At 41.0% G+C, this 24,797-nt stretch overlaps 1 protein-coding gene across 6 annotated transcripts in view; it reads left to right on the plus strand.

Annotated features, from left to right (window-relative positions):
* The window catches only part of Helb (DNA helicase B), a 35,577-nt gene that overhangs the window by 3,767 nt on the left and 7,013 nt on the right, over positions 1–24,797 (plus strand). For 5 of the 6 annotated variants that reach the window (XM_004650514.2, XM_045151486.1, XM_045151487.1 and 2 more), the window contains exons 3-11: positions 1,103–1,272; positions 3,211–4,083; positions 8,847–9,024; positions 10,268–10,409; positions 13,707–13,861; positions 18,448–18,529; positions 19,330–19,389; positions 20,491–20,719; positions 21,556–21,699. In XM_004650514.2, the coding sequence (XP_004650571.2) occupies positions 1,103–1,272; positions 3,211–4,083; positions 8,847–9,024; positions 10,268–10,409; positions 13,707–13,861; positions 18,448–18,529; positions 19,330–19,389; positions 20,491–20,719; positions 21,556–21,699 (2,033 nt within the window). The remainder of the gene's footprint in view (positions 1–1,102; positions 1,273–3,210; positions 4,084–8,846; positions 9,025–10,267; positions 10,410–13,706; positions 13,862–18,447; positions 18,530–19,329; positions 19,390–20,490; positions 20,720–21,555; positions 21,700–24,797) is intronic. The other variant, XM_045151485.1, reaches the window with a different exon arrangement.

The following is a 24,797-nucleotide window of genomic DNA, read 5'->3' on the forward strand; positions in this document are numbered from 1 at the left end:
AAGAGAAAGCAAGCTTGTGAGTAATCTGTTTGGAAACATTTAAATTTAGATTAATTTAAAAATAAAGTTTGCTATCTAAACATTCAAATATATGAAATGTTTCCTTTCTTATTTATAGCCAGTAGATTTTGCATTACATTAGATGACTTCACAGACCAAAGAACTCTAGTTAACAACTGGAAAAGCAGGGGCAGAGGTTAAGGTGTAAATGAGTTATATTTTACACTTAATGTTGCAATTACCTTCTTTGTGCTGGGACAGAACACCTGATCAAAAGCATCTGATGGGAGAAAACGATGTATTTTGGCTTATCCACTCGAGGGGAAGCTTTTTGATGGCAGGGAGAAGATGGTAGGACAGAGGCTGGACATCACAGTCTTGCCATAGTAGGTGGCACACAGCAGCAGGAGAGTGTGCTGAGCTATAGCACCTCTCCTCTCCCAACAACATACCTCCTGCAGCAGCATTCCACCTCCGCCTGTTAGAGACCAAGTATTCAGTACACATGAGCTCATGGAGGTCGTCTGGCTCAAACAACCACACTTAGTTTTAAGTTTATCCTTATAAAACTGCGCTAAAAATGTTATGATTATGTTGAAAACAAAGAAAAGAGTAAGAAACTGTTAAGCATTTCAAAAATTGGGATTCCACCACAAAACCATCTTGATACAAAAATTGTTATATGAACTTTCTTACTGCTTAAAGCAAATTTATTAATTACTGTGATTTAGATTTCTTGAATGGCTTGTGCTAATGCTAAAAGAGAAGATCAGGCAGACACAAAATGCTCTGGATATCCATGACCTCACAGTGCCTGACACTACCTACACAAGACCATCATAATAGGAGGAAAAGATCATGATATCAAAATAAAAGAGAGCCTGATTGAGGGGGAAGGGGATATGATGGAGAGTGGAGTTTCAAAGGGGAAAGTTGGGGGGAGGGAGGGCATTACCATGGGATATTGTTTACAATCATGGAAGTTGTTAATAACAAAAATAATTTTAAAAAAAGAAAAAGAAAATAAATAAATAAAAGAGAAAATCAGTCATAATGTGGGCCCACTTGAAATGTTTTAATTTTTTTTTCTGATATTTTGTAGTTCCATTTATACATGTAATGACAGGTTTGCAGTTTCCCAAAATAATGGAATTCCTTCCAGTTCTTCTTCCCCGACACTTTAGACAGCTTATTCACTCAAGTTCAAAGACTGTGTTGGAAGATATAGAAGAGATTTTAAGTACACATCCGTGGAAGTTGGGATTTAGTAAAGTAAGTAAGACAAATGTTCAGCATCCCATAAGGCAGAGTTTCTCAAATTTGATCAGTTTTGCATCTCTTTCTACAGAAAAAAAAAAAAATATGTGGCTTTTTCAATGAGTGTTGGATTTTTCAGTGAGCTTTATAAGTAGACATAAACTTTTTAGGTCTATAATTCTAATGTAGCTATAAATTCAATAAATTTACAAACAAAAATCAAAATAACAAGATGTATGGCAGATTATCATGCTTAGTCAGATAATTTAAATGTATGACATACTTTTCTATAACAGATGTCACTTACAGCGTGAATATCAGTCTTATTGGAAATGACACTTCTTATGAGTTTGCATGGTACATTCTGCTGGGCAATGCAATTTCCTGTTTCTGCATATGAACTATGGAGAACTTTCATATTGTTACGCTATATCATGGTATCACTTGATTTACAGGTGATGCCACATCTGTTCTTATTATCAGTGATCAGGCATAGAAAAGTGGCACGTGGAGGCTCCAATGATATTGGAATTAAATGTGGCACTTAAATGGTAATGCTCGGCTATAAGGTTTTCTAGGTGAACATGCAATTAAGTTCAATGCTCTCTGCTGTGCTTGGTGGCATTGTGGGTTACAGGTCTCTCCTCATCTCTGTGTCAGTATTTGGAAGTTGTGTCTCTCATCCAGGCTCTGCTCTGAGGAGTCATACTTGTGGAGTTTAGGTGTGGCTGCAGCAGCCTGGACCACGTGGGAAAGGATGCTGGATGTGCACTACCATCCAAGTCGTGTGTTCCTTTGTAGGGTGCCCATCGCCAGTGTCTCAGACCCTGTGCCTGATCAACAGTCATTTCCTCATGTCCTGAGGGCTCTTAAGACTGAGATCAAGGTGTCGAAGGGGTTGCTGGTTTTACTCAAGCCCCTTTTCACTTCTTGTAGATGGTTATCTGCTCTGTGGGTTGTCACGTAATCTCATTTCTGTGGGTTCATCTAAGAACACTAGCTTTATGGGCTTAAGGCCCACTTCAGTAGCTTTGCAGTGAGGTCCTGATCATCTTCATCATCTCCCTGAAGGCTCTGTCTCAAAATGTGGTGCCATTCTGCAATACTGGGAACTAGGAACTAGCTTCAGTATTTGACTTTTGAAGGGACACAGTTTGGCCTCTTAAAGGCATGAAGGGCCCAGGAGGAGTGTCTCTATGAACATAATAGAGCTGATGAGGCACGTCCTGTGGTGTTTGGGCAGAATTATTGATAGACACAGAAAATGAGGCAGTCATGTACGTCGCAATACATGCAAAGCCCCACACAGCAGTAATGGCAGTACAGCATGTCTCTGAGCTCTGAGCCTGACCTACACATGCATGATAAACACTGATTTAACTGAACTGATAAGTAAAATGATTGCTACCACTTTTCTAGAGTAAGAGCATCCTTTGTAGAGATGGTGGCATGACAGGTAGCAGGTACCCAGACTCTGGTAGAAATTTAATAATAAATATCCAAGAGTTTAAACAAATCATTTAATGGGATAGATAGTACTTCTATTATGATCTATTCTGGAAGACATAAAAAATATGTTAGACATACTGCCTTTAGAAAGGCTTGGGGAAGAGTAAGCCAGGGGATTCCGTGTGTGTGTGTGTGTGTGTGTGTGTGTGTGTGTGTACGCGTGTGCGCGTGCACACACATTGTAGTAGTGTTTGACTTTTAGAACTATGTGTATCATATTGATAAATAGTGTCATTTGAAAATTATGCACATCCTTTTGATGAATAGGGCCTTCACTTAAATATTCATGATGTGCTAGGCATATAATTTTTGCTCTGAATTTTGTGAAAATACATATTTTATGGGATTTAAAAATGATTAAAACATAATACAGTTTCTATTGTACATATAATAATAATGAATATTTATATTTTATGAGACAACTTGAACTCTGTTTTCCTAAAGATAACCTACAGAGACTTGAAGCTTTTGCGCTGCGAGGCAAGTTGGACGGCATTCAGTCAGTGCCCGCCTCTTCTAGAACTGATGACAGAGCTGGAGAAGAATGCACTGATGATTTACTCCAGGCTGAAGCAGATATGTAGAGAACATGGGCACACATACGTTGAAGAAGCCCCCTTCACTTTGGAATTGTCAGACCACGTGTCTACCTTGGAAGCTTGGCATTCTCTGAAGTTCCTGAAGGACATTGGTGTGGTGACGTATGAGAAGGATTGCATCTTTCTTTCTGACCTTTACCAGGCGGAAAGAGGCATTGCCTCTTCCATATGTGCTCTGATGAACAAGCCCCCATGGCATATAAACGTGGATGTCAAAAAGGTGCTGTCATCCATTGGCACCGCAAAGCCCAAGCAGTCCACCATTAATGGCGTGTGGGAGGAAGCAGGATTAGAAGATGCTGTGGATGTCCTGGACCTACAGGAAGGGGATGGCGGTGTTTGGAATGACGGTGGAGGTGAAGCTGGTGAAGTGAATGCAGGAACAAGTGATGCCCAGCTCGATCAGGATCAGGTGGCTGCTTTGGAAATGATTTGTTCCAATGCTGTGACGGTCATTAGTGGGAAAGGTGGCTGTGGGAAGACCACGATCGTCAGCCATCTTTTTAAACACGTAGAGCAGTTGGAAGCCAGTGAGGTGGAAAAAGCTTGTGAAGATTTTGAGCAAGACCAGAATGTCCCAGAAGAATGGCTTACTTTCACTGAGCAAAGCCACCTGAAAGTCGACAAGGCCGTAGAAGTTTTGCTTACGGCACCTACAGGGAAAGCAGCGGGCTTGCTGAGACAGAAAACTGGTCTTCCTGCTTACACGCTCTGCCAGGTAAAACTTTCTGATGTTTTTGTATGTTGAGAGAGCATTTATCTAAAGACACACTTTTTATTCACACTATTCAGTAGGTATAGTGTTTCCCACTTAGCTATAGTTTTGCTTTCTACAGCTTCAAGTTACCTGCCTGCAACTGAGACCCAAAAATGTTAGATGGAAAATTCCATAAATAAGTTTGTTTATAAGACTTTTTTCTCTCTCTCTCCTGATATTGGGGTTAAACCCAGGGCCTTATACATGCCAAGCAACCACTCAACTACTGAGGTACATCCCTAGCCTGATGGTTTGTAAGTTTTAAATTGTACACTGTTCTGAGTGGAGTGATGAAACTTGACTTGTTTTAGCCTTTCCTGCAGGGCATGTGCACCACACCTTTTCTCCAGGGTCCCTGCTATCTATATATTCTGAGCTACCTGCTTACTAGTCACTATAGAGCTACTTTTTTTTCCTCGTTGAGAATTTTAATACATGAATATACTGTGATGTGACCGTAATCCCATTCCATTACCCTCTTTGGTCCCTTCTCCTCCACCCTTATTCCTGTGGACCCCGTCCTCTTTCCACGTCGTCCTTCTGATATCTCTCTTGTTACTTCTGCCCTCCTCCGTCATCTCTGTCAGCATGTTGATGGGCTCAACACTGTGCATATCTTAAGGAACTTACCATCTTGGCTGTGAAATCGTGAACGGAGCAGTCCTTCCTGTCTGGAAAATAGTGTGCCAGAGCACTCCTTTCCACCCTCTGGCTCTTACGTTCTTTCCCCCTCTTCTGCAATGTTCCCTGAGCCTTGGAGGCTGTGATGGAGATGTCACATGTAGAGCTTCACTCTCAAGAGCCTTTTGTTTTCAGCACTTTGATGAGGTTTGAGTCTCCCCAGTATCCACAGCCATCCCCATCAAGGAGCTTCTTCAGCGAGCACAAGAGCAGATCCATACTGAGCAGTCAAGTGCCACTTCTCTTCACTTTGGCAAGTCTTGGGTCCCCTCAGTTGTCACTGCCGTCCCATAGCTATTTGAATTATCAGACCAACTGCTGCAGTATCACAGAACTGGTTCTGTCCACTATTTGAGGCATCCACTGGAGTGCTTTGAGCATATACTACATGGTTACAGGGGATGACTGTATGTATTGAATGTCTCCTGGATTCTTGCAGCATAGAAGTTAATTGTTTACATCAGTGCTGTTCACATCAGCCAGTGTGTAAACTTACTGATTGCAGTGAGAATGGAGCGAGAGCCTGAAAGGAAAGGAGCATATGGCTTCCTTCATTGAGAAAGTCTAAGCGGAGAAAGTGTTGGTGAATTTAATGTATATGCCCAATGATGTAGTTTTAATCCTAGTACACTGTTGTTTCCTTTTTAAAAAATATTTTTATTTATTTATTTGCATGCAGAGAGAGGGAGCGGGGAGAGAGAGAGAATGAATATGGAGGCACCAGGGCCTTCAGCCACTGCAAACAAAGTCCAGATGCATGCATCACTGTGCATCTGGCTTTACATGGGCACTGGGGAATTGAACGTAGGTTGTTAGGCTTTGTAGCAAAGCACCATAACCACTGAATCATCTCTCTAGCCTCTACACTGTCATTTTGTAATGGAAGCTGGTTACAAAATTGCCCATATTCCAAGGAACACTGGAGTTGGAAGGAAAAATGTATGCTTTTTAGAATGACAGCTCGATGGAGGTGAGGCTTTTGATCTTTAGTGTAGTCTCAGTCTCTCTTTCTCCTTTCTTCCTTCTCTTTCATTTTTGTTTGTTTGTTTGTTTTTTAAATTTTTTTGTTTATTTTATTTATTTATTTGAGAGCAACAGACAGAGAGAAAGAGGCAGAGAGAGAGAGAGAATGGGCGCGCCAGGGCTTCCAGCCACTGCAGACGAACTCCAGATGCATGCGCCCCCTTGTGCATCTGGCTAACGTGGGTCCTGGGGAATTGAGCCTTGAACTGGCGTCCTTAGGCTTCACAGGCAAGCGCTTAACCACTAAGCTGTCTCTCCAGCCCTTGTTTGTTTTTTTTTAAGGTAAGGTCTCACTCTAGCTCAGGCTGACCTGGATTATGTAGTCTCAGAGTGGGGTTGAACTCATGGTGATTCTCCTACCTCTGCCTCCCAAATGCTGGGATTAAAGGCGTGCGCCACTACACCCGACTTCCTTTTCCTCCCTCCCTCCCGTCCTCCTGCCCTCCTGTGCTCCTTCCCTCCCTCCCTCCTTCTTTCTTTCTTTCTCTCTGTGTGTGTGCACGCGCACACGTGTGAGTATGCCACAGCACTTGTGTGGCAGTCAGTAGACGACCTTGGGCATTGCTCCTTGCATTCCACCGTGTTGGGGGCTGGATCTCTTGTTTGCTGTCGCATATGGCAGGCTGGCTGGCGCAGTTTCTGGGATTAGACTGTTTTGTTTCTGCCTCCCGTCTCACTGAAGGGCTGCCGGGATTATCCTGTTTCTGCCTCCCGTCTCACTGAAGGGCTGCTGGGATTGTCCTGTTTCTGCCTCCCAGTCTCACTGAAGGGCTGCTGGGATGATCTTGTTTCTGCCTCCCGTCTCATTGAAGCGCTGCTGGGATTACATGTGTGGAAGCTGCTGCATCTGGTTTTGTGTGGGTACTTGTTAGCCAACCTCAGTCATCACATTGGCATTTGCAGCACTCTCCCCACTGAGCCATCCCCTAGCCAGTTCGTTATCTCTTCTGTCTAGCACAATCTCTGGCCAACAGTCACATGATAAAAGTTGGAAATGAAATAATATGCCAGGAAATAGTTAGTATTGGCTATAATGAATGCTGTTAGAATTTAAAACTTGTAAAGCCTTAGAATGTCATTTTATCCATCCTTGTTGAAAAACTGAAAGAGATGGATGCTCAGGTGAGAAGGATATTTAAGGAAAAGGTTTCTAAAGGCATTGGGGAGAATGATTGTAGTGTGTTTAAAAGATTTGGGGGTATCTTACTGATTGGAATGAAATCTGTGAATTATAGTATAATAGACTTTAAATTTGGTTTAGGTAGGTGATTTGAGCTTTAAAGTTAGAATCTTAATATTACCTCATGAAGAGTCAGTTGACATTTGGGAGTGTTTTAAGAACTTGCTTAGGGGCTCAGCTAGTTCAGACCTAAGATTTGAATTGAGATCTCTGACCTCCCCACTTGTTCTTCTCACGGTGCTGGAAGGAATTCTTTACTTATTACAGATCCTGTACATAGAGAGTGTACTAAAGAAAGCAATTTCAAGAGTTATGCAGAATTCCAGAGCTACCAGCCTGCCTAGAACGTGAATGAGTTGAGACCTAGAGAAGTTCAGTGTAGTGTCTTGCTCTAAGAGTCTTCAGGTCAGTCAGTGTGTGGTATGGGGAGGTATGAGGTCACATCTGATTAACATGAAGGGCTGAGTGAGAAGGGGAGGGGCCATTTAGCTTCATCGTATGCATGAACTCTGACATTAAGTAGTACTAACTCTCTGGATGTCAAGAGAGCATTTCTGAAGCTGCCTTTAAGCTCGGAGGAGAATAAGAGCACAGGAAGAATGCTGGAGCGGTAAATGTCATTTGTGACCCCGGGGCTGCTGTTACCAGCTTTAGTAGATAAAAATGCAAGTAGTATTTTGCTACAAGTATTTACCAAACATGGGAGGCAGAAAAAGACCATAGCGACACCTATTCTTTGTAAGTTAGTAAGAATTTAATTTAAAAAGTATGTACCAGATACTAATTGGACATACATATACTAAAAGGCCATTCATTGTATATTTGAAGTTTAAATTTACCAGCTCTCTTATGTTGAGTTTTATAGTTTCATCTTGGGCTGGCATGTTGAGAAACAAGGCTACAAGGCTATTGGTGTGATCAGGGTCCTAATGCTAACAGATGGGGTGTTAACTGAGTTGTTAGTTCTGGAAAAATGGTAGAAAGTATCAACTAGGCATTTCTACATGATCATCTGAGTATTCTAAATAGAAGTAAAGGGAACACTCCAAAGTAAGTAATTCTAGGTGTTCTATGTAAGGCAAGGCCACTGAGGGGATGGTGGGTTTTGTAGAAGGTAGTTGATGTACCTGGATAGGAAGTATAAAGGATTTGTTATTAATAGAAAGCTTGAGTCTGGTTTTAGCAGAAAAAAGTATACAGTATAATACCATTTAAAAATCTGATGTTCATATAGATTCACACATGAGCAGTAGAAGTATTTTTAGAATAGTAGATATTTGTATGTTTAGTGTTCTGTGGTTACAGTTTTATAGTGAATGTTTTTCCTTATCTTCATTTTAAAACCATGAGTATCACAAATATTGCTGTTAGTTGAACTGTTGGTAGTGGTTATGATTTAACATGTAGTGGCCAGAAGTTTAGAATGCTTGCAAGAGAAGGTAGTGTTTTCATAATTAGGCTAAGAAGGCAGCTCTTTCCTGGATGAAGTAGGGTTAAGCGATTGGGATGTTTCAGGAGGCTAAGGGTGATTGGTAATAGAAAAGAATCGATAATGTTCTCTGGTTTAGAGCAATGAGAGATGTGTTGAGATTTTTGGCAAAGAACTATGTCTAGAACTTATTAAACTAAACACAGTACTCATTGGGAAGCAATATCAAAATGGGTGCTTTGGGGTTTGGGATTTCTTTGATTTATCTTTTCTGCATTTTGCTTCCTATAACTTTAAAAAATTTTTAGCCTTTCCCTATGTTTATTTACTCTCCCCCTGCACAGTTTTATTTCAAAATAATGTGCTGTTAATTTCTAAATCTGATTTTTGATATGCATACTTTCCTTATAGGTCAATTACAGCTTCTATTTATGGGACAAAAACCCGACGAACAAGAACTTGCCATGGAAATTTTCTTCTGTTAGAGTTCTGGTTGTGGACGAAGGCAGTTTGGTATCTGTAGGAATCTTCAAATCGGTTTTAAAGTTACTGTGTGAGCGCTCCAGACTTTCTAAGCTTATTATCCTTGGTAAGTTAAAATATTGATAGAATTCTCACATTTAGTTCAAAGCACATGGGTGGTAAGTTGTGCACCTCATCATGGTACTCATTTGATAAAAGTGGAAAGCATTCTTACAGCTCACACCAAAGCCACACTGCGCTAAACCTTACTCCCCTCATCTTTGTAGGTGGGTCCAGTATATTAGCAGGTGAGCAAGAGTGAGAGGTTGTGAAAAGTTAGTGCATGTCAACTAAGCAATGGTCATTAAAATAGTAAGGTGGTCAGGCCAGAGTAAACCAGTGTGTAGATCACCTGGAAGTAGTAAGCAGTCTGAGCCAGAGATCACTTTGCAGTAAGTTTATGATTCCAAGCTAATAATTTGAATGAGATCTTACCAGCCTCTTTAATCCAAGGATGTTTAGTTAGATCCTGTTGGGGTGTTGTGATTCATAGGTCATATATCTTAATGGAGAAACATAAATAAAATTGTAACTTGAGAGTCAACTAGCAGAGAAAAAATTTCATTTGAGAATAAAGTTATATGTAATTAGTATTTTTTCGGCATCTGAGGATTATATGATAAGCAGTTGGACCTATTAATGACTTATTCATGCTCTTTTTCCCCACCCAGCTTGCCATTTTTTTTTTCTATAGGGTTTGATTTTTGTTTCCAATTAGAAGATTTAAGTAGGTCAAAATATTATCATTACTGGCTGAGATTTGTCTATTTTCAAACTTAATTTATGTTTTGTAGCTTTCTTTTTGAGGCAAGCCCAACAGACTGGCCTTTTTTTTTTTTTTTTTAATGAGAGAGAGAAGTGTGCACCAGAGCCTCTAGGAACTGTAACAAACTCCAGCCATGTGTGCTTCCTCATGCACTTGCGTTGCTGTGCATCTGGCTTATATGGCTTATATGGGACTTGGGGAGTCAAACATGAAACTAGGTATGTAAGATACTCTTTAACCTATTGACTAAAAATAGGGAGTTCTGAGAGCTTTTCCTGTGGCTATAAATGTGAAGGATCAATTCAGAGTCTGTTACCTTACAGTATCTTCACCATTTTAATGTGTTCTGGAATTTAATTTGCATGTTGTTTTTTTAATTAAATTATTTAGTGTTCTTAAATATTTTTAAAGATTTGGAGGCTTTTTTCTAATTTATAGCAATAAGTCTCTAATTGTAGCGTATGTCAAATGGAAAAAATAAAAATGATCTTCTCGTTTTAAAATCATAGTATTCAAAACCTGTTTTATTTTTTTCTCCTTCCAGGTGATATTAGACAGTTACCCAGCATTGAACCTGGTAACATGCTGCAAGATCTTTTTGAGACGTTTAAGTCAAGACAGTGTGCTATTGAACTGAAGACAAACCATAGGGCAGAATCTCAGCTAATTATGGACAACGCTACAAGGTAAAGCACAAGGAGCTCGTGTACTTTCTTTCTGTTGCACTAGAACTGAAAAGTACAAACATCTCCTCAACTAGAACGATTAAGTGCAATGTATTTACTATGCCTTTTTAGCAAACCTGTTTTATCCTTAAAAATATTTTATATGTGCCTTTTGTTACAGTTAGAAAAACAAAGCAAATGTCTTTCATTACTGGTTAAGCACAACTTTTTGTTAAAATATGAAAGTAGTTATTTGTTCTTGACTTAAAAATCATGTAGAGCTGGCCTCCTGCATCTGTGGGGTCTAAATCTATGAATACAACCAATGGTGGGCTGAAAACAATATTTGAAAAAAATATGCGGGTGTGTTGAACATGGACAGATATTTTTACTTCTTTATTTTCTAAACAATACAACAAGTATTTGTGTGGCCATCACTTTGTATTGGGTAGTATAAATACCTAGAGATGATTTAAAATACACAGGAGGATGTGTGTAGTTGTAAACAAATAGTGTGTCCTGAGCACCCACCTGTGGGTTTTGGCAACTCTGGAGTAGGGTATTGGAACCAGCGCCCCTTCATCTAAGGAGAGATACCTATATGCAAGTTAATATTGCATTCAGCTTAAGAGACTAAAATAAGCCCAAGGGAACAGGCACTCATTGGAAATTAGTTTTCTTACATTTAAAGGAGCATTTGGAGAATAAATTTGCCCTAATTTTTGTGAGAGGAAAGCCCAAAGCAAATAAATAAATAAATAAATAATAAACAAGGAAATGTAATATTTTACTCCTGAATGACTCTTGGTGGCACCCGTGACATAGGGCTCCTCTAAGGAGAGAAAAGCCCTTCTCTTGCCTTGGACTCTGCGTCAGTGTCTAGGTGACCCTCTGTGGGTTCAGGTGTTTGGCTTCTATATCATTTACATACATGACCATCAAGACCATCCATCTTTCAGGATGTTTGTTTTAATATTAAATCTAGGGCTGAAGAAGTTGCAGAACCTTCCTGCCCTCCTTCAGAGGTACAGTTTCCTAGTACCCATCTGGAGTTCATTTGCAGTGGCCAGAGGCCCTGGCATGTCAGTTCATTCTCTCTTTCTTTTTCTTCTCTGCTTGCAAATAAATACATAATTTTAAAAAGTCTATAGGTGTTGGGCTGGAGAGATGGCTTAGCGGTTAAGTGCTTGCCTGTGAAGCCTAAGGACCCCGGTGCGAGGCTCGGTTCCCCAGGTCCCACGTTAGCCAGATGCACAAGGGGGCGCACGCGTCTGGAGTTCGTTTGCAGAGGCTGGAAGCCCTGGCGCGCCCATTCTCTCTCTCTCCCTCTATCTGTCTTTCTCTCTGTGTCTGTCACTCTCAAATAAATAAATAAATTAAATTTAAAAAAAAAGTCTATAGGTGTAATGAGACATTGGGATAGCAAGAAACGGTTTTATTCATTGTGGCAAACTTTATACATCATTTTTTATTAAAACTTTTAAAAAATATTTATTATTTTTTATTAACAACTTCCATGGTTGTAAACAGTATCCTGTGGTAATGCCCTCCCTCCCCCCACTTTCCCCTTTGAAACTCCATTCTCAATCATGATATCAAAATACACATGATTTTGACTGTCTTTTATAATTGGTGTGTATGTGTTTGTTTGTGTTATGTAAACAGTGCCTTGGTTGGTTGCTAACAAAAACTTAAACATCAAAACTTACCTTTGTATAATTTGTTTACCCTGGACAGGATGGTGGGAATAAAGGAATTGACAGGAAGAAGGTAGACGAGATGATATATGTTTTTATGAAAGCATCAAGAATAATAGGTGGTGTTGGATATAAAATATTCTTTAAAATTTGTTTTTGCTTTTGGAGATAGGGTCTTATTCTAGCCCAGGCTGACCTGGAATTCTCTATGTAGTCTCAGGCTGGCCTTGAATTCATAGTGATCCTCCTCCCTCTGCTTCCTGAGTGCTGGGATTAAAGGTGTGTACTACCATGCCTGGCTAAAAAAGTATTTTCTGATACAGGATTTCATGGGACCCAGGCTGACCTCAAACTCACTCTGTATCCAAGAATGACCTTAAGAGTTTTGAGCCTTCTGCTCCACTCCTGAGCGCTGGGGTTACAGGCCTGTGCCTTCACACAATTTATATGGTGCTAAGGATTGAACCTAGGGCCTCACGCATGCTAGGCAAGCATTGCACCCACTGAGCCATATCTCTAGCCCCATATAATATTTTTTTCTTATAACCTCTGCTTCTTCCTAAGGTCACCTTATTTTGGTAGGTGATTGGTCCTTTAAAATGTTTGCCAAAGATCCCTTAGGAACCAGCTTTATTAAATACTCAGGAATTCTTTCCAGTAACTTGTTCAGCATCATTTGGTCTAAACTGTGCCCCATCATTATTTCACCTTTATCACCATCCCAAATAATGTGACTGTGTGTTAGCTATATAGATAGGCTCAGAAGCCTATGAGGAAATCCCTGATGGTTTCTGGGTCTCCCAAAATTAAATCTGAAGTATTTATAGCAAGAACAGTTTATTCCTTATTTGTTCCCGTTTAGGTCTTGTCTGGGGGTGCTTGAACACATTCACATGGCACATCAGGGCACCCTCCCTCCCACAGTCAGCCTGCTGTTTGTCCTGTTCCAGGAGTCAGTCAGCCTTCCAAACAACACAGGAGAGGCTCTGTACCTTAGCATATTTTCCGATATGATTGGCTGGTCTTGGAAAATACATGAATGAAAGAAGGATGAGGTGGCAGTGCAAGCAAACAGGTGTGCATGCTTGCTCAGCTAGGACAATTGGAACGTGTATACATACACAGAACATTGGAGAGGAATATAGTGCGCAGTATGAAAAATAGCCCAACTGGTCCAAGGTCATTTAAATAGAAAGTAGTATGGAGCCAAATAAGCCCAATTTTTTCCCCCCAGTTCCCTAACCCCTGTGGCCTTGGGAACCCTGTGGACTTGACTGAACTGCACATGACTTACTTGGGAAGTGAGGATGGCACCTACTTTGTATGATATTTTGTGCTATGGAGGTGTGAATGTCAGGTGCCAGCTCATTGTCTGATAATGGTTTTTCTTATTCTTTTCATTTGTTAGGAGCAGGAGAGTAACTGCTAAAGAAGTACCATATTTTACAGTATCCCAGTTACAAAACGAATTGAGTCTCATACATATCTAGGTAGTCCTTTCTTACTATTTATAATCCATTGACAGATATTAATTATTATAAGGACCTCAGGCTTACAAGTACATGAAGACACATTTGTGGATAGTAATGTTCTTGGTTTATGTATTTTACTTCTATTCAAGAATCTCTGAACGCCACTTTCCAAAATTTGATGCAGAACTGAGTATCTCTGAAAATCCGTCATTACCCATCTCACTTCAAGATAAGACATTTATTTTTGTTAGACTTCCTGAAGAGGATGCCAGTTCCCTGTCATCTCAAAGTGACCACCAGTCCCGTAAGTATGAGACTCTGTGTTTTGTAGGCTTATGTGTAAGTATTTCAGATTTGCTAGGTATTTACTAAATGACTAGCTATGGTTTTATTTAATGCTAAAGGTAAACACTGCTAGTGAAAGTGGAGCACTGAACATAAATCAATTTATGAATTTTTAAAAGCAGATTGCTCTCAAAGTTTATGAAGAAGTAAGCTCTTCATGCAGTGTAAGGACTCAGTAAATATTTGTTGCATGCCTAAGTGGATATAGATGGTCTGATTTCAGATGTAGCCCCAGTAATCTTAGCTATTCAGGAGAAGGATTTGCTTAATGATGCTTTACCTTTATTTACTTTGAGTTTGTTTGTGAAAAAAAAAGTTATGATTGTTAAACTTTTGTCACATTGAGTTCCTAAGAGTTCTGTTTGACATAATGGATAAATACTGCTTTTAGTTTTGGGTGTCAGAGTGACAACATGACAAGGTTGAAAAGGAGCATTCACATGTGACCCATGCTTCACCACACGGAAAATGTGAGTTGGGGTCATGGTGCATGTGGAGCTACTGTGAGGGTAAGGGACATCCACATTTGGAGGTAATATATAAATGCTGGCCTTTGCTCATTAATAGATACCATTAAATTTGCTATTGCAAATACATTTTTGTAGAGTATATCTTTTTTGGTGTTGATTTAGATTAAAAACTGACTTAGCACACTTTAAAATAATATCATGGGACTAGAGAAATGGCTTAGTGGCTAAGGCACTTGCCTCCAAAGCCTAAGGTCCCAGGCTCGATTCCCCAGGACCCATATGTGCCAGATGCACAAGGTGGCACATTTGTCTGGAGTCTGTTTGCAGTGGCTAGAGGCCCTGGTGAGCCCATTCTCTTTCTCTCTCTCTCTATGCCTTATTTTTTCTCTCTCAAATAAATAAATAAATAATATATAAAACAACATCACAGTTTAGTCAGTGTTGAATTAGTTAATGATTTGTAATTCTGCTGAATTTTTTTTTGGGGGGGGGGCTTTCGAGGTAGGTTCTCATTCTAGCCTAGGCTGACCTGGAATTCACTCTGTATTCTCAGGGTGGCCTTGAACTCACAGTGATCCTCCTACTTCTGCCTCCCGAGTGCTGGGATTAAAGGTGTGTGCCACCATGCCTGGCCTGCTGCATTTTCTGAAGTTGCCACAGTTCACAAAGACACACGGTTTACACTTCGCCCCTCACCCTGCATGTGAGATGGAGTTGGCATACAACCTCACACACCTTAAGTGTGTGTTCCCAATCCCATCATGCATTTTAGCTATACATAGATTATATGCTGCCTTTTATTTTGTAGGGTGGTTTAATTAAACACCCTACAATAAATAGTGTTCATTTTCCAAACAGCCTAGGGGAATGTATGCCTTATTGCAGACAAGTAAAACGGATTTAGGCTGTTTGTAACTTGCTTCCTTTGCTACTCTGTGCACATTAGATCTATCTCAAACATTTTAAATTTGTTTTGGTATATTTCTAATACTCATGTAATGCATTAATGAGAAAGTACTTTTTTGCTTGTTTTTAGGGACAGAGCTGACCTCATTATTGAACTAGCTTTGAATTTATAATCCTTTTGCCTCCATTTCCCAAGCACTTCAGGATTATAGGCTTGCATCACCACACACAGCCCATGGGAGTATACTTTTAAATTTATTTTATTTATTAGAGAGAGAGAAAGGGAGAGAGGGAAAGGGAGGGAGGGAAAGAGGGAGAAGGGAGAGAGAGAGAGAGAGAGAACACGAGAACTAAGGCCTTCAGCCACTGCAAACAAATTCCAGACACATGCACCACCTTTTGCATCTGGCCTATATAGGTCCTGGAGAATTGAACCAAGGTCCTTTGGCTTTGCAGGCAAGTGCCTTAACCTCTAAGCCATCTTTGCAGCCCAGGAATATACTTTTTAAAAAAGAAAGTTGTCTATTTTAGAGTGGTAGTCGAGCTTAGCCAATTGCCCATTTCTTTTTCTTTTATTAAGAACATATTTTGAATGGATTCCTTATGTGTTGGTACCATCTTTTCCCACCTTCCTGCCCCCATTCTGCAGGGGCCCCTACTCAGAAGGGTTGCTGGTATTCCCCATGCAGTTGTAGGTTATGCACTGTGGGAGCAGCAGTCAGTTATTGGGGGGAAGCAATGCCTCTAGGCATGATGTCTCAACCTGTGGCTCTTACAGTCTTTCCATCCCTCTTTTGCCAAATTCCCTGAGCCTTGGTGGGTGTGTTTTAGGTTTACTTCAGTGATGAGCTCCTAGGAGCCTCTGGATTTCTGCTTTGGTATGTGTTGAGTGTCCTCACCATCTGTCTCCTTGACCCCAGCTCTGTTTGTCAGGCTTACCATGGAAGCAGTCTTGCTCGTCTCCCCACTTCCTCTGTGGTTTCACTTGGGCCTTGGCTGAGATGTGAGGGGTGGCTTTATCTCCTTGGGTCTTACTACCTTCTGAAAAAGAAAAATAGATTCTCCCGTGAAGTCAGCATAGGGTCAATTGGATAAGTGTTATTAATTTAGGGATATTGTGATTGGTGTAGACCCTCTTTTAGCCAAACAGTAATGGGAGCTTGACATTGGAGAGCCTAATTTTTGTCTCCATAGGATTCTCACCTGTTTCCCAGTTCCAGATATGGGCTCCTTTCCACTGAGTGGATCTCTTAGCCTGATTGCCTTTTTTTTTTTTTTTTTTTTTTTGAGTGAGAGAGAAAGAGAAGGGGGGAGAGGGCGCACCAGGACTTTTAGCTGCTGTGAACAAACTCCAGAGGCATATGTCCCCTTGTGTACACGTGTGACATTGTGTGCTTGCATCACTGTGCATCTGGCTTATGTGGGACCTGGAGATGCAAACATGAGATCTTAGGCTTCTCAGGCAAGTGCCTTAATGGCTAAGCCATCTCTCCAGCCCTGATTGCCTATTTTAATTAAAAACTTTTGCTGGAAATTTAGTCTCTTCCTTAAGAAAATTGAGTAACTATTCTTTAGAGACACACAGAGTATGATTTCATTAATAATTATGGTTCTGAATCAATTATACCAATTATTGCAAAGTACAAAGACCTCAGAGAGGATGATAGCTGAGCTAGAATTTCAGATACTCGTGTGTATTTTAGAATCAGTGACATACTTGACACATGTATCTGTGAGATGCAGAGACTGTGAAAAAGCAAGGCCCACTGCAGTACAGTCCTGCTTGTGTAGATGATAGCTACATATTAGAAGCCATTGGAAATTCCTGATCTGGCAGGTAAGGGGTTGGCTGGGGTGAGCTGAGGTCTGACCATCATCTGGAGGTTGTCTTCTCTTCCTCTGAGAAATAAAGGACTCGGGAAGCAGTGAACTTGAGTCTTCCTAGAGGACGTAATCAGAATACCTGAGCTGTCAAGTTCCCCCATGATTCATCTGATGCAAAGCCTGGAGTGCTCCCATCCAATTTAATTTAATTAATCTGTTTACTTACGTGTGCATGCATATGTGTGTGTGTGTAGGCCAGAGGCCAACCCTAGGTGCCTTCTACAGTCATTCTTCACCTTATTTTCTGAGACAGGGTCTCACTGAACCTGGAGCCCACTGATTGAGCTACGCTCACTAGCCAGCAAGCGGCAGGGATCTCCCTGTCTGCCCCTCAGTGCTGCAGTTACAGACACACACCGTGGTGCGTAATTGCGCGGTGCTGGAGAGCCAAGCTCAAGTCCTCACGCCGGTGTAGCCAGCACTCCACCCACTCTCCAGCCCTTACCCCCCCCCCCCCAGGCCTCCCACCTCAAGTTTTATTGTCTTCACTCTCTCCTGAGAACTGTTTGCCTTTTTCTTTTCTTTTTCACTTTACTTTTATTCTGAGGTAGGGTCTTACTCTAACCTGAGCTGACCTGGAATTCATTATGTCAGGGTGTCACAGGTCAGGGTGGCATAGAACTCATAGCAATCTTCCTACCTCTGCCTCCTGAGTGCTGGGATTAAAAACGTGCGCCACCATGCCTGGCTCCTGTTTGCCTTTTTGAACCATTGCTGAGACACTGGAGGAAACCCACTGGTCAGTGCTTCAGTGTGAAGAAGATATGAATGGATGTCATCCAAGTCCATCCTCTGAGCTCTAAAGTGGGATGCCAGCCACCCTGACCCACTTGGATGTTACTTCCATGAACCTTCATTTATATGTTCATAGTATGGATCTAATGCATTGTCAGACTACTTCATAGATGGTAGAGTTTGTACACCATTGGAATGCTTCTTTCTGTGCCGGACCTTAGGGCTGTGGGGAAAAATAAAGTTGGGGTGAAGGTGGGGAGTTGTGCTGTTAGCCCAGGGGTCATTTTTGAGCCAGCATAGAATACCAGACAAACATCAATTTGGATATAGTAATACTACATATAAAACATAGTTTCAAATTCAAATTCATTATCACAAGGACTTGTCCCTTCTTTCATTCTCCTTCTATTACTCTGGATGATATAGAGAATGAAGTAGATGTCCCCATGATGACCTTGTATTCTATCTGGTGAGATGTTTCACCTGGGTCTCAAAGCAGGAATTGTGAGTTATTTTTTTTCGATGTGTTAGCTTTCTTTTTCTCCATCAGGTTTATATTCTGCAGTTAAAATGTTATTGCAAGAGGAGGACTTCAAAAGTGCAGAAAAATCACAATTTATTGCATTTAGAAGGTAAAGCATTTATAATATTGTAATACATTTCATAGAGTTTTTAAATATCGTAACTTGTAGGCTGAGCATGGTGGTGCACACCTTTAATCCCAGTATTTGGGATGCAGAGGTAGGAGGATTGCTGTGAGTTCGAGGCTATCCTGAGACGACATAGTGAATTCCAGGTCAGCCTAGGCTAGAGTGAGACCCTACCTCGGAACCTCCCCCAAAAAGAAAAAAATCGTAACTTGTTAATGTGGGTTCTGCTTGGATAAGGGACACTCATTCTTTAACTCTCATTCTTATTTTGGAGTATCTTTTTGTTAGCTGTTTCAGAGGATACTCTTCTACCAAATGCCATGTTTAGGAACTCACAGGAAGTTGTAACTGTAAGAAAACTTTATGTAAAAGCAAAAATTAAGAAATCTGCTGGGCATGGTGTCATACACCTTTAATCCCAGCACTCGGGAGGCAGAGGTAGGAGGTTTGCTTAGGGTTTGAGGCCACCCTGAGACTACATAGTGAATTCCAGGTCAGCCTGGACCAGAGTGAAACCCTACCTCGAAAACAAAACAAAACAAAAAAAAAAAAATTAAGGAATCTTGGGAGTTTCTTATAGCACTCAGTATATAAGCTGGGGGTTTAATTTAGTAGTGGTAGAATGCTTGTCCAGTCAGCACAGGCTCTGGGATTAATTTGCCAGCATGCAAAAAAAGAAACAACAATGAAAAGTCCAAAGTCCAAATATATAGATAGTTGATACCATAAACAAACATGTAGCCGGTACTTTTAAAGTGACTGTGCATTTGCATGTGTTTCAGGCAAGACTGTGACCTAATCAATGATTGCTGCTGTAAGCATTACACAGGCCACCTCCCCAAGTAAGCATCTTCCTGCAGTGATACATTGGGTTGGGACCCTCCATCTCTGACTTGCTGTTCTTGTGTTTGCATTCTTTTCACCTAAAGCCGTCTGCTAAAAAATCGTTTTCCCCCATGCGTGAAGTAGAATGATCTGCTCAATTTGGTTATATATCATTAGGAATTGATTTTCAGGTAGCGAAAGGAATAAGAAGAAAAATAAGGAATGGTATTTTTCCTGTGGTTTCTCCATTGGCAACTTCTGGTTTCTCCAAGATCAGCACAAGGGGTAAAGGAGAATTTCTAAAACTATACTGAATGTGTAATGTGTCCAAGGACACGAGCTGCCTGCAGAGGGCACCCTTTTGAGCAGCCCAAGAAACTGGAGTGTGGCAAAGCCACTCTGTTTATACGAGACAGCCTCCTTCATCTATTTTGTTCTTTGCTGAGTGTAGTGATCTGGAGGTGTATAAGATGTAGGTTCTTCTGTATGCTGAAAATAGCACACAGAACACTGTGTCAGGTAGCCTGAGAAGGGATTAAAGAGCACTTGATTGGGGCCATGTAATCTTGTAATCATGGTCCTTCACTGTGGTCTTGACAGGTCATTTCACCTTTCTGTTTGTGTAAAAGAAGTTGCTTATACAGAATTTCCCTTACAGGGCTGGAGTAAGAATGAAACAAAATCATATACCTAAAGCACTCACACAGTGACTGGCAGAGCCCCACCACTTACTCAGTTTGCTGCTGTTACTCTGGTAGTGTCCTAGTTGTTGTAATGGAAATATGTGTAAGTGCTCAAAGACCTAAAGTGGGGTCGTGTTAGGAGAGAGTGGAGAGGGGGGATGAAATAGAGGGAAGGAGCATAAATGCCAGAATTTATACCTCGACAAAGATTGGCTGGGCAGTGTCACTGGATGTGAGGCAGTGCAAGGAGCACTGTAAATAATCAGATGATCGTGAGAACTTGATTTCTTGTTGACTTTAGGGAGAATGAAAGTGGTATAAAAAAGAGCAACAACCAGTTTGATAACTGGACTGTATCTGAATAAGAGTTAATGTTTAAACCTGTGAGTAGACAATTTGTAAACTTTAATGGTGCACCATCACTTTCTAACCCAGGGACCATCAGAGGAGACTCATATTTAGAATTGGTGATAAAATTTGTTGTACCAGAAATGCATACCTCTCCGACTTACTCCCTGAAAGTACAGCTGGACGTCATCAAGGCAATGACCCAGAGGCCAGTGATGAAGGCTTTCGCTCTACTCCTCGTGACCTGGCTAAAAATAAGCATGACTTTGAAAGTGGCATGCGACTCTGCAATGGAGAACTATTTTTCATAACCAATGTAAGTGTTAGAAAATAATTTCTGCTAGTTAGATTTGTCTTATCACCCTAGAGTTTAAATATTTTATTTTTATTTCTTTATGAGAGAGAGAGAGAGAATGGGTATACCAGGTTCCAGCAACTGCAAACAAACTCTAGATGTATGCCCCCCCTCACGCATCTGACTTACACAGGTTCTTGTGAATTGAGCCTGGGTCCTTTGGCTTTGCAGGCAAGTGCCTTAACCTCTAAGCCATCTCTCCAGCTGCCATCATTCACGTTTATGATGAACATTGGTTTCTAGCTTTTTAACAATGTCATGTCTGGTTTTAATATCAGGCTGTGCTGGAATAGTTGGGAAAAGTTAGGCTGGGAAACATTCCCTTTTCTTCTTTTTGAAAGGTTTTCGTAAGGAAACGTTTGTGATGAGCAAAATGCGTGAGTAACACCGAGCCACACACTCATTCATGCTTGGCTGTTGCTTGAATGTAGAAACCATGGAAATTGTCTTCTGTTTGTTCTCATTGAGACCCTCCAAACTTAAAATACTTCTTAGAAATTGTGAGAACAATATTTTGTAAAGTTTCAAGGACTGAAAGCTTATACTTTTCTTTACTAAAGTGTTTGTGTGGATCTATTCTGTTAGTTTTGGTTTTAGGCTTTTTGAAGTTCTATTTCCTCTTTTCTGTAGTGGTTGGCCTCACACCTGCAGTGCCCGGCTCCACCTCCAAGCTACACTGTCAGGCCCAAGCCTGTTGAGTTTCTTACGTGGGCTTCTCTTTTGTGTTTAGCCCAGGGGCAGACTATTATTATGTGGCTATGTGAAGACATCTAAAACTTTCTTTGTTTTGAGCACAGGATGTAACTGATGTAACTTTTGAGAAAAGAAGATATTTGACCATTGACAATAAGGCTGGCTTGGAAGTAACTGTAGATTTTGGGAAACTCATGAAATTCTGTAACATAAAACACGCATGGGCAAAAACTATTCATACTTTCCAGGTAAGAGTGGACTTTTACAAAGCTGCTTAAATAGCTTTCCATATTAGTTATGTTTCTTGTTGCTTTGTGCTAAAAGCAACTCCAAGGAGGAAGGGGTTTATCTTAGCTCAGTTTGAGGGAGCAGTCCATCCTGACATGCAAAGCGCTGTGGCAGGAGTGGGAGGCAGTTCGTCACATTATCCTTCAGTTGGGAAGTAGAGAAAGAGGAATGCTGGCTCTCAGCAGGCTTTCTGCTTATCATTCTGTCTGGGGAATGGTGCTGCCCACATCTAGGGTGGATCTTCCTGCATCAATCTAGAAACTCCCTCATAGACATGCATAGTAGTTTATCTCCTCGGTGACTACATTCTGTTGAGTTGCCAGTCAGTATTAATCATCACACTCGCCAAGCCATACAATACTTTGCATTGTATTCTTCTTTTTTTAAAAGTATTTTATTTTTATTTATTTATTTGAGAGGGAAAGAGAGAGAATGGGCACGTCAGGGCCTCTAGCCACTGCAAACAAACTCTAGACACATTGCCACCTTGTACCTGTGGCTTATGTGGGTCCTGGCGAGTCAAACCTGGGTCCTTAGGCTTTGCAGGCAAGTGCCTTATCTGCTAAGCTATCTCTCCAGCCCCTTGTTTTCTTATTTTTATTTCTTTTTTTTTTTTTCTTTAGTTTTAATTGTGCAGTCCAACTGAGGACCTGGTGCATGTTAGGCAAGCATTCTGTCACTGAGTTATACTCCCAGAAGTCTTTGCTTTTGCATTTTTAAAACTATTTTATTTATTTCCAGCAGGGGGAGAGAGAGAGAGAGAATGGGCATGTCAGGCCCTCTGGCTGCTCCAGAGGAAGTCCAGATACATGTGCCGCTTTGTGCACTTGGCTTTAGTGGGTACTGGGGAATTGAACCCAGGTTGTTAAGCTTTGCAGGCAGGCACCTTCACCACTGAGCCATCTCTCCAGCCCAGCTTTTGTATTTTTAACTAGAAAGCAAAGTGCACAGTAGTGCAGAGAATACTAGACAGACACAAGTCTTTTGGCACCTTGTACTTCACTGTTTCTTTCATTGTGAGGAACTAAAGCATCACTGTTGAAGCCTGCCCCCTCAGGTCTCCTCCCAGCCTCAGGCTTCAGTGTAGCTTGATGTGGCATGCTGCTGATGTCATCTTTATTTAAAACTTGATACTTTGTTCATTACATTCCATTTATATAATTAACCTTGATTGCTGTGAGGATGCTGCATCAGAGCAGGCGTGCACAGGAGACTGGCATGAGATTATTCTTTTCTGTTTTAGCTGCTCTTTTTCTCAGTGTTGCCTAGCTGATGTTGAGAACTAAGTTAGCTAAGCTTAGGAGGACATTGACACATTTAGGAATAAGTGATGTGAAGTCTTACAGGGAAGAAGGGTGTGCACCCATCTGTAAAATGTATTTAGCATTTATGTAATCAATAATCATTGTGTAATGAAAGTCCATTTCTGAGGTCCAGCAGCTTTGGAAAGAAGAATTTATCCAACCCTTATTCTCTGAGGAGGTGGTTCAAGCTCAGTCTGTGGAGATGGACGAGCTTGCTGCGAGGGGTTTCTTCTCAGCCTGTCTCTGTATTTCACACGCCTCATTTGTCAGTTAGCTTCCCGCAGCAGCTTGTCTTCTCACAGGAGGGATGTGGGAACAGCGGAGGGGATAATGCTTCACACCATGCCTCTGCCTGTATTTGTAATGGATGTGCTGGTCTCAAGGTGGAAGAAGCACTGACAGTAGTGCCAGGACATGACGTTGGATTCCTGCGGTCAGATAGACACATGTAGATTTTCCTTGTCTACATAACTCTTGGTGTGTTAATCTTCGAAACAGAGGTTTATTGTTTCCTTTTGCTTAACATTATGAGTAAATGGTTCAATAATGGCAACATATAGGAGTGAAATTAAAAATCTATAAGCCTCCCATTTAGAGACATACTAAAAACATTTTGTACTTTCCTTTTTGTTTTCTTTGTGGAACATATTTATGTTGTCTTTGTGTTTGTTTCTCTTTTGATCAGATCAGCTTTGTTTGTAACATAATTTTGGCCATTTAAAATTTTTATTTTTATTTTATTTTAGAGAAGTTGCGGGAGGGAGGAAGGGAGGGAGAGCATATTGGTGAGCCAGGGCCTCAGCAATCAAACTCCAGATGCTTGATCACCTAGTGGACATGTGTGACCTTTGTTCGTCTGACTTACATGGGATCTGGAGGGTTTATTGTGGGTGCTTAGGCTTTTTAGGCAAGTGCCTAAACTACTAAGCTATCTCCTCAATCCCAGTTTTGAACATTTTTAAGTATGGTACTCTTTTTTTTTTTTAAATGCAATTTTAAAGCACATTTGATAATTGCAGACAAATGTGTGTATGTATGTTTGTATGTTCTCTTGATATTCAGTATTTCAGGTATCTATTTTTTTGCCATTATACGTAGCATTTTGATAATACATTTCCACATTAAGTCCATACAGCCATATCAGAGTCTTTTATTAGGGAAAATTTAGTTGTTTGATTGGGTCTTGGGAGATGGCCCAGTGGGTAAAATGCCTGCCATGCAGACATGAGGGGCTGAGTTTGGAGCCAGGACCCGGCAAAGAAGACAGACTTGGTAGCACATGTCTGTAAACCCAGCATGCATGTGGAAAGATAGGAAGCAGAGATAGGAGAATCCCTGGGAGATTGCAGGCCACTAACCTGGGAGATGTGGTGGTGAGCACAAGACCCTGCCTCAAGCAAGGCTAAGGGCAAGGACCCACATGCAAGGTTCTCCTTTATCCTATTGTGTTGTGCTGTTGTGCACATGGCAGCCCACCCTCATACATAATATATACACACACAGAGATTAAAAACATGGTTGGTTTGGGTGAATACAAGCCAGTTTCTTTCTTTCCTTTTTTTTTTTTTTTTTTTTTTTTGAGGTAGGGTCTCACTCTATCTAGCCCAGGCTTATCTGGAATTCACTATGGAGTCTCAGGGTGGCCTTGAACTCACGGCAGTCCTCCTACCTCTACCTCCCAAGTGCTGGGATTAAAGGCGTGCGCCACCACGCCCGGCTACAGGCCAGTTTCTTAAGAAACATAATATAAAAGC

Source organism: Jaculus jaculus, chromosome 6 (genome assembly GCF_020740685.1).
Source record: "Jaculus jaculus isolate mJacJac1 chromosome 6, mJacJac1.mat.Y.cur, whole genome shotgun sequence".
Classification (NCBI taxonomy): domain Eukaryota; kingdom Metazoa; phylum Chordata; class Mammalia; order Rodentia; family Dipodidae; genus Jaculus; species Jaculus jaculus.